Source organism: Prunus dulcis, chromosome 1 (genome assembly GCF_902201215.1).
Source record: "Prunus dulcis chromosome 1, ALMONDv2, whole genome shotgun sequence".
Classification (NCBI taxonomy): domain Eukaryota; kingdom Viridiplantae; phylum Streptophyta; class Magnoliopsida; order Rosales; family Rosaceae; genus Prunus; species Prunus dulcis.
In genome coordinates this window covers 23,214,475-23,224,342 of record NC_047650.1, presented here as the reverse complement: position 1 = coordinate 23,224,342, position 9,868 = coordinate 23,214,475, and the positions used below count along the sequence as shown (strand labels likewise).

The window sequence follows — 9,868 nt, the reverse complement described above, 5'->3', positions numbered from 1 at the left end:
TTCAAGAGATTGTGGTCATCCGCCGTTGGATATTAATTTAATGGTTTAAAAAAATTTCTTAGAAGGAGTGCAAGAGTGAGTGAACCGTTGAATTTACATCCAACGGTGAATGACCATAAATTTATTGGACCCCTATAGTCCAAAAAATCAGGACTATAACTATCAATTAGATAATCAGTTCTCTATTTTTGAAACCGTTTTGCAATTTACAAATAAGGAGAGCGATATTTAAGATGGTCCAAGACTCCAAAGCATTTCCGCGGTTTCATGCATCTACACACACTCTCTATTTTATTATCTGATTATTTGTGGAAATGCATGTTAATTATCAACCGTCTGATTAAAACAAACAACAGTTGACATTTATTCTGAAAAAAATGGAAAAAAAAAATCTTAAATCAGTATCTGAAGCAATCTTGAGTGTTGGTTAGCATAGGATGAATCTGGTATTTTGTTGTTCAACCAGCTGAATTTTCTGGTCAAAAAATTTACCGTTTTGGCAATTTTTTAGGATCTGTTTGCTCTAAACTTCTCACACTTATCCATGCACTGACTCCATACGAAAAGTATCTTATTTCGCTGGTCATTTTTGACCTTTTGTCCTGTTAAAATCATGGGTTTTACTAGAGATTTAAGCCCAAATAAACGTGATGATGATGAATAAAAAAAGGCATTGGAACTATGAACAATGAATTGAAAAAAAACATCATGAGAAGGTGAAACGTTTTGTTACACCCGAATTGGATCTATATTCTCGTGAATTAAAATGATTTAGAATAATTTAGACTATAAACTTTATTAAATAAAATGCATGTATTAATTACAAGCCTTATAAGGCCATTCTTCTGTTATTGGTAGGCAGGGGCGGCCCTAACGTTGTGTAAGTGGCGCCACTGCACAAGGCCCCCGATTTTTGAGGGCCTCAAATTTTTTTTTTACTTTATATTATATATATTAACAGCCCCGATCTCTTAGACCACATGGGTCCAAGAGATTTGTAGTCACTCACCGTTAGATGTAAATTCAACTGTTCACTCGCTCTTGTACTTCGTTGAATTTACATCTAACGGTGAGTGACCAAGAATCTCTTGGACCCCTGTAGTCCAAGAGATCGGGACTGTATATATTAATATTATAAAAACTTTATATATACTCAAGTGTGCAACACATTGACACAAAAGTGTATTTGATGGAGATGATTTCTAGTGCATATCCCTGTATATATCACATCCATATGATTTCTCCTATATAAAAAAAAAATGCTTTCTTCCACTCCAAACAAAACCAAAACAAAAATTCATGCCTTCTTCTTTCTCTTGAACTCTTAATTTTTTTTTACCAAACATTAATGAATTTATCAAATAAAAATATTAAAAAATTTATGAATTTGATTTGTGATTGTTATTATATGCTAATTGATGATGAATTTTAGTTATAAAAAAATTGTTTTATGACATTAAGTAATGACAATTTTTTTTAAAGTATTTTTATATTAGATTATGTGAATCTCCCTTAAAGTTTTGCACAAGACCCTCAAAATTTCAGGACCGGCCCTGTTGGTAGATAGGTAAGGTTCCTATGATGATGTCATAAATTCCCACCTGCCGCATTTTGTGGAATATTCAACAAAAACGGCATGTCGTTTAGGTGACATTAGAAGGCTGGGCCTGGTGAATTATAATGAAAAGTGGGCCAGTTGGGCTCCATTTGACTTAACGCACATTCACAAGTGGAATAATAAGAAGAAGCAGGGAAAGCAAAACGCAAAATAGCTTCTGGTTCTAGGGTTTATTTGAGCTCTGCGATTTCACGCGCAGGGCGTTCAATTCCTTTCCTTATCGCTCCGATCGTTCATCTCTCAAATACTCTAGCGGTTTTTCCAAGGTAATATTTCGATGGTATTTGTCTCTTCTTTCGTTTCACATATCATAGACTTTGAGAATAAGTATAAAGCCAAAGTATTATTAATTTATTGGATGAAAAGTTCGATCCTTGATGAGTTTAAAGGGAAAATAAATTATTCTTGTTTGATGGGTTTTGCTGTTTTATATATGTGTATAAATATATATGTTTTCTTAGGTTAAAAGTGGTTTTGCGACGATGGCTCGGGTTTATGTTGGGAATTTGGATCCTCGAGTGAATGAAAGGGATTTGGAAGATGAATTTCGGATGTTCGGTGTTCTTCGAGGGTTATTTTCCTTTCTTACTAAATGCCTCTACTTTTTCATTGTTTGAATGAGTCACAATAGTTATTTTAAGGTTCAGTGAGATTTATTGGTGCTGGTACTTTCTTATGTAATTGATCGCAGTGTATGGGTTGCTCGAAGACCGCCTGGATATGCGTTTATTGAATTTGATGATCGCCGGGATGCTCTAGATGCAATTCAAGCTGTGGATGGTTTGTCTGACACTCCTAGCACTCCAATTTGGTTTGACACCATAGTTTTCCTTTAGCAACTGCAAGTTATAATTTGTTGAAGCTTCCACCTGTTGAGGATACCAAAGGCCCATCCTTTTGAACTAAACTATAGTTTCAGATGCATGTTACTTATTACTTATAGTTAGCGTGTCTATTATCGTCATCCCTTTTTTGTTAGAGAAAGATGTTAAGGCACACAGAAGAGGCATGTCCATCATATTCTATGATAGATTCTGTACACCATGTGTTTGAGTTGTGTGCTATTATCATAATATATCATCATCATCAACATTATCATCTTCACCATCGTAGCATCTCAAAGCTTCCTATTCCCATTTTTGTTTCTACAGGAAAAAATGGTTGGCGTGTCGAGCTTTCTCACAATTCTAAGGGTAGTGGAGGCCGTGGTGGTGGTGGAGGACGCGGGCGCGGTGGAGGTGAGGACTTAAAGTGTTATGAGTGTGGTGAACCTGGTCATTTTGCTCGTGAATGTCGCTTGCGTATTGGTTCACGAGGATTGGGTAGCGGAAGGCGCCGAAGTCCATCTCCTCGACGCCGCAGAAGTCCCAGTTATGAAGGTTATGGACGCAGGTATACTGAAGACCTATGTCTTTCTTGTTTTCATTTGCATTGTACATCGTGTGGTAAAATTATGCTCTTCGCCGCATCCTTCTTGCGCTTTGTTTCCCATCTCACATAGAAATGAGATGTGACAAATTGAAACTTGTGATATTTGATTCATGATTCTGAGTAACCCTACTAATTATTTTGTACTAATTGCCTTGTGGCTGCCGAGTTTTCTGAAAATATTACACTTAAAAATGTTTTATGTTGTGGCAGGAGCTATAGTCCGCGTAGGAGAAGATCTCCTCCACGACGTCGTAGTGTCACACCTCCTCGACGTGGACGAAGCTACAGTAGGTCTCCTCCATATCGCCCTGCTCGTCGTGCTTCACCTTATGCCAATGGGTAAGTCATGGCTGTACAATGTCTTGCTGTTTCTTTTTACAAATTATGTTAAATGTAAGGTTGAGCAAGTGTATTTTGGATGGTGTTATGTATTAGAGGACTTCATTTCTTGTTGATTTCTACGAGTAGCTGATTCATGTGTGTGTTTGTCTTCTGCAGGGACTAAGCTGGAATTGGAGCAAATGCTGGATGACCTTGAAAGGATGATATCTCTGCTATATTATAGTTCTAATAGGATTGGTTGAACTGACGAGAATCATGTTAGTTATGTCGATGTTGTGACAATGGGTTTTGTTAGAAACTTGGATTTGGATGGCTTGCTTCTACGAAGTGTTTTTGCCACCAAAAGGGGTGCCTTGGACACCGTTTTGCGTCGGCTTTCTCGCTTCAGCGTACTGAAGAGGTCCCTTTCCTACTTTTAAGTTGCCATATTATATCTGTTTATATATGATTTTTATGTGAATTTGTCCTTTGTGGTTAGATTTCATTGTTTGCATTAGAGGTTCCTAAAGTTTGCTTGTTTTGATTTGAGGTGTGATTTTCGGCTAAAACGGCTTTGTTTCGCCACTTACTGCATCTTAGTGCTCATGGTTCCCATCTCTGCGTCCTCCAGAGTATTCTACTTCTTGTTGCTTCTGCATATTGTTCAGTGAAACTGGAATATCTAGAAACTTTGGTACTTTCTAGTTTGGTTGCATGCGGCACTTTTTTTATTGCAGTCTTCTGCAACAAAGCTTCCTGAATAAACCTTTTTCGTTAGCTGGTTCAAGAAGATGAAGCTGTTTATTGCCTTCCCCATCTCTGCACCACTGCACAACATGTACTTTTTGGTTGTCTGCACGTTAATCTGCTTGTTTTACTTGAGAAACCTGGCTGCATCTGACCATATTAGTGTCATCATCGTCAGCAGTGCTTCTGTCATAGTAAGTAAGACGTTCCCTTCTTAGTCCTCTACTAGCTGGTGGAAGAAGGTGAAGCTGTTGTTGCCCTATTGGTTCTCATCACTCGAGTCTGGTTATCAATGGTTGAAAGCCAGAGCATCCATGGTATTAGTTTTAGAGCTTACTTAGTATTGTCGGTTAATCTACCCACTGAGTCGAGATGAACTGCAGACCTTTTTCGCTTGTGGAGTCCGTCACAAACTCATCATCGTCAAGACCTAAGACTTTCCTCTGAAATCTTCTTCTTGTAGCGCTCTTATTTTTGCGCAGTTCTACAAGCCACACACCGCGAGCATATATAAGATTTTAATCATCGCGTAATATGTTTAAGTTGCTTGACCGAAGAACTGAATCCATCATTGAGGGCTGTCAGGCATGACAACCCTGTTTGGCTTGTGTTTGGTCAGGCCTCAAGTTATCTTTCCCCTTACCCTTGAAACTTGGTGGTTGCAATGTTTATTTTTCATTTCGATTTGATTTGTATTTTCGTTGTTGACTTGTAAATTAATATGCCGATCTGGTTCAGAGAAGGCAATTATGAAACAAATGTCATGGTTTAGTACTTTGCATACTTTACATGATGATCATGGCGGACAAGTCACTATCTTGCATTTTTGTTGCAATAATCTTAGTATCTCACATTCTTTTATAGTAAGTAAAATACGAAATGGGATAAATATATTGTATAATATGTGAATTTTGTATGTATTGTTAAGATTTTGTAAAACACACGCATATTAAATAAGAAGGTACATTAAATATTTTATTTAATTAATATAGCCATGTAGATATACTATTATTATTTTTTTTTTAAAAGGACCCCAGATTTCCTAGTAGGCCAAAGTGACACGGTTGGGAAAGTTGGCTGGAATGGGCTTCTTTTTACATTGTAATGTATGTCGCTGTTGTCCTCTACTTCTTCGGAAATTTCAATGATCAATAATGCAAGTTACTTTATTATTTGATGTGCTTTGGATTATCACCCCAAAATAAACTAACAGGAGGAATCGGCTAGATTTGTACCATTCAAATGGAAACAAAACTAGAATTATACAAGTTTGTATCACAATGTCAATGCACCGCTGCTATATATATTGAAAAAGGAACCAATGCAAGACCCACAGTATTCAAACTTCGTAGTGGTACATCTGAGGGGAATGGAGAACCCAAAATTTGCTGAGATTAAGCTATGGTTTCTTGGCACCGTAGGTCTAATCGAATCAGCCATGAAAATCCCATTTAGAAATCCCAATTTCATAGCCTTAACATTGATTACCTCCTTCCCACTATTTTGCATGAGATTAATACATGAATTGCCTTATAATTACCAGCCTAGTTTGATCAAGGAGGCAATATATCAGCTAAGAATTCTTACCCATGATGGTGATGGAGGCAATATGTCATGGGCTTTAAATCTGACCATTCAAATTCCGGAAGTTTACCTCTGTGTCTTTGTTGACTTCCTCAGTGCCCTCACAACTATCTATGCTGCCTCAATAATCTGTACTAGTAGTGAGAGGTCACCAATGGGTCTCCGAAATCTTCTTCGAAATTCAATAACCAAAACAAGGTGGCATGAGCGTATGTTTACATTTTTGTCTGTGTCCTTCTTGTGCTCTCTTTCCTCTAGTGTTGTTGACTATTGGCTTTATGCTAGGCCGTTACTTTTACCAGGCTGCCCAACTCGGTTGTCGCGGGGCTTGCATTTGATAGTTTATGGTGTGGCCTTTGCTAAATGGGCAGAGTACAGTGCCTGGTGGAACCTAAGTGTTGTTGTTTCCATTTTAGAAGAGAACAGAGGAATTGAAGCCATTTCAGCCTCATCAAAGTTAACCAAAGGAAATAGACTAAGAGGGCTCATTTGGATGCTTCTGTATTCTGTTTGGAGGTTCAAGTTGCCATCCCTCCTTGCCACATGGACTTTCCCACATATACTTGCATACCATTACCTTGACACAAGCTTCGTGTGCCTGGGGAAGGTTATCAATTGGGTGGTTCTCACAGTTTATTACTACGATTGCAAAACTGTCACAACAAGGTTGCCATAAATTCTTAAGATCAAGCTATAAGATCTCTGATTCAAAAGTTCGTAATTGCTGCTTTTGCTCAATTAATTGAATTGAAAGTTACATGGGTTCACAAAAGTACAAGGGGCTAAGAAATGGTTTGTTGGCAATTCTACCGAGTAGACAATTCAGGGTTAACAAAACAATGGCTTGGATTTTACTATGATTCTCACCATGTTCTTGGAAACCACGGTATTATTTTATATATCATTTTGCAATTAGAAAAAGAGTAAAAGTCTGAGTCAAGTCAACTCCTGCCTCCCCACTCTGGGGCCATCAAGAAAGACTTCATGTCATTTACAAAGTATCTAGATTGTGTTTGGATGGAGCTTGGGAGTGAAAGCACGGAGATGGAAAGCAACCTTATGGTGAAGAAGAACCAGAAACTGGAAGCCTTTGATATTCTCAGAAAAGCTCTTATAATCTCTGCCAGAAACATCAACTTCTTCATCTTCACCATTCTCACCTCCCTCCCTCTTTTCTTTTTCTTGGTTTACTATGAAATTTTTCTCCAAAATTTCCTGGTTGAAATCTTCGAAATTGTGAAACAATCCCCAGGTTACGACTACTGCTACATTATATGGCCAACAGGCAGCTTGAATGTTGATATCACCCGTAAACTAAACAAAGAGTTTCTCGATGAGTTGATTCAACTATGTCTTCTTTATCTGGTGCCTCTCCATCTCCTAGAGCTCAGCACTGTGCTTGTGATCGTTGACTTGGCATCCAAAATATATACAGAAGAGGGACCAATGATGAGCCTCAGGGAAATGGTAAATAAGCCCTTTGACAAAGCAAGACTCAAAGGCACTTTCATTACATCTGTCTATGTTCTTTTCTTGTCAACTTGTATTTTACTCGGATTGATATCGTTAGTAACAACCTACTTTGTTGTCTTGAGGAACTTCGGTTGTGATGTGTTCTTTGCTGCACTGTGTTTGCCAGCATTTGTTGGACTGCTAGCTCTGTATTTGGCGTTTAGTGCTGTATGGAATATGAGTCTTGTGATTTCAATGTTGGATGGGGTTCATGGAACTGGGGCATTAGCTCTAGCAATTTATTACAGCAGAGGTAGCGAGTGGCGCGGGCTTCGTTTGATGCTGGTTTTCTTTGCTTGGGGAGAGGGCTTAAGGTTGCCATGCCTCTACTTTGGCTGCTATGAAAGAGAGTACGGAATTGTTGCACAGATTAGCTTGTTCTGCTTGGGGAATGTCCTGAAGTGGGTTGTCTGTATGGTATATTTCTACGATTGCAAGAACCGGGCTTTCGAGAAGAAGGAATGTGTTGAATCTGCTGATGATGAAGTTGGAACACAGGTGGAAACTGTTGAGGAATGAGCAATACAAGAAAGTACATGGAAGTGATCTGGTAAGAAACTCCAAAGAACAACTAGAAACTGCAGCAAGTTCACTCTCCATCAGTTTCCACATTATGTTGGTTTTTCTCCATCAAATTTGCTGTTTTTGTGCTAATTACTCGTGTATGAATTTAATTGGAAAAGTTCATATAAATCTGATATAAACTTGAAAAGAAATATTTCCTTGGAAATGCTCACTTTGCCATTTGACACTTCTGAATTGTAAAATCGGATTTTAAAGAGGAAACCAGACAAGGAAATATAAAATGTAGTTGAGAAGTATAATGAAAGAACAGAGGAAACAGAGAAAAACAGAACCCAATCACAAAAACTAAAACAGTATCTTCAAGATTACAATACAAAAAACTATGTCAAATTGTGGACTGTCGTGTCCTTGGTTATTAAATTGACTAAGCAATGGCTACAGGTGCGAAAAATTAGCAACTTGGGGCCTGTGGTATTATTTTTTTAAAATCATGACCCAATTAACAAAACAGGGAAATCTGAGTCAAGTCCACTCTTGATCCCCATCAATGTTCATTATACCTGCAGCCATCAAGAAAGACTTGGTGTTCATTGACCTGTAATGAGAATCAGCTCTGTTCTCTGATGGGCAGGGCCCATGGTATTAATTGTTTAGATCATGAAACAATTAGTAGAAGAAGAAAAGTCTAAGTCAAGTCAACCCTTGATCCCTATCAATATTCACTCCTTGTATCCACCAAGAAAGACTTGATGCTCACCACCTAGAAACTTTCAATTGTAATTGGTCGAGCTTGGAAGTGAAGGCATGGAGATGGAAAGCAACCTTATCATGAAAAATCAGAAGCTTGAAGCCTTCGGTATTCTCAGAAAAGCTCTTATAATCTCTACAAGAAACACCAACTTCTTTATCTTCATCATTCTCACCTCCCTTCCTCTGTTCTGTTTCTTGGTTTACTATGAATCTTCTCTCCAAAAATCCCTGGTTGAAATCTCAAAAATTCTAAATCCACTCCACAACAACGTCCATAGTTACAATGCTTACTTCAACTTGAGTTGGTCAATACCATTAGACATAGCCAAAAAATTGAACAAAGAGTTTCCTTATGAGTTGACTCATCTTGGTCTTCTCTATCTGGTGCCTCTCCATCTCCTAAAGCTCAGCACTGTGATTGTGATTGTCCATTTGGCATCAAAGATATACACGGAAGAGATACCGACAACGATGACTTTCAAAGAGATGGTACATAGACCCTTTGGCAAAACAAGACTGAAGGGCACATTTGTTACATATGTCTATGTTCTTTTCTTGTCAACTTTTACTCTTCTAGGATTGGCATGGTTAGGAATAACATACTATGCTCTCTTCAGGGACTTCAGCTTCATGGATGATCGTGTTTCCTATGCTGTTCTTTGTTGGCCATCTTTTGTAGCATTGCTAGCAATGTATTTGGCATGGAGTTCTGTATGGAATGTGAGTGTTGTGATTTCAATTTTGGAGGGGACACGTGGAATCAAGGCATTTGGTCAAGCAATATATCTCACCAGTGGTTGTGAGTGGAGAGGGTTTATTTTGATGCTTATTTTTTGTGCTTGGGAAGTAGGTTTAAGGTTGCCATGCCTCTACATTGGCAGCTATGAAAGAGGGAATTATATTGGTCTTGTTGCACAGGTTAGCTTGTTCTGCTTTGGGAATGTGCTGAAGTGGGTTGCCTGCATGATATATTTCTACGATTGCAAGAACCGGGCTTTAGAGAAGAAGCTAATGATGAAGAGTAAGAAGAGAGTTGAAAGCTGTGGATGAATAAGCACTACAGGCAAGTAGATGGATGTGATCAAGCTCCAGATGAGCACTAGTAGGAACTGCAACAAAGTTTGATTTGGATCATTCTGCATCATGTTGATTTAAGTCTTTTAGCTCAATTTGCAAAGTTTTTTGCTTTTCTTTTGATTAATCATGCCTCACTTTACTTGGCAATGTTTCAAATATGTTTGGTATAAACGTGAACATAACTTATATCTGCTATTTTCTTGCATACCCTTTGTTGCAAATTCCATTGCTATGTGGGAGACAATTATATCACGCATTTACAGCAAAAGGTGCCTCTTGAAACAGTATTGTTAACTCTTCAGA

General features: G+C 38.2%; 4 protein-coding genes across 4 annotated transcripts; all 4 read left to right on the top strand.

Moving 5' to 3' along the window:
• Window positions 1-1,748: 1,748 nt before the first annotated feature.
• On the top strand, window positions 1,749-4,936 carry LOC117614130 (serine/arginine-rich splicing factor RSZ21). The gene is made up of 6 exons (XM_034342827.1): window positions 1,749-1,884; window positions 2,080-2,189; window positions 2,310-2,398; window positions 2,770-3,010; window positions 3,260-3,388; window positions 3,548-4,936. The coding sequence occupies exons 2-6, from the start codon at window positions 2,101-2,103 to the stop codon at window positions 3,552-3,554; spliced, it is 555 nt and encodes a 184-aa protein (XP_034198718.1). The 5' UTR covers window positions 1,749-1,884; window positions 2,080-2,100; the 3' UTR covers window positions 3,555-4,936.
• A 502-nt stretch (window positions 4,937-5,438) lies between these two features.
• LOC117616727 lies at window positions 5,439-6,377 on the top strand. Its single transcript, XM_034346126.1, has one exon. It carries the CDS (start codon window positions 5,439-5,441, stop codon window positions 6,375-6,377), a length of 939 nt encoding a protein of 312 aa, XP_034202017.1.
• Window positions 6,378-6,733: 356 nt separating this feature from the next.
• On the top strand, window positions 6,734-7,855 carry LOC117614129. Its single transcript, XM_034342826.1, has one exon. It carries the CDS (start codon window positions 6,746-6,748, stop codon window positions 7,730-7,732), a length of 987 nt encoding a protein of 328 aa, XP_034198717.1. The 5' UTR covers window positions 6,734-6,745; the 3' UTR covers window positions 7,733-7,855.
• Window positions 7,856-8,526: 671 nt separating this feature from the next.
• On the top strand, window positions 8,527-9,658 carry LOC117615388. The gene has a single exon (XM_034344463.1). The coding sequence runs from the start codon at window positions 8,543-8,545 to the stop codon at window positions 9,536-9,538; it is 996 nt and encodes a 331-aa protein (XP_034200354.1). The 5' UTR covers window positions 8,527-8,542; the 3' UTR covers window positions 9,539-9,658.
• Window positions 9,659-9,868: the final 210 nt, after the last annotated feature.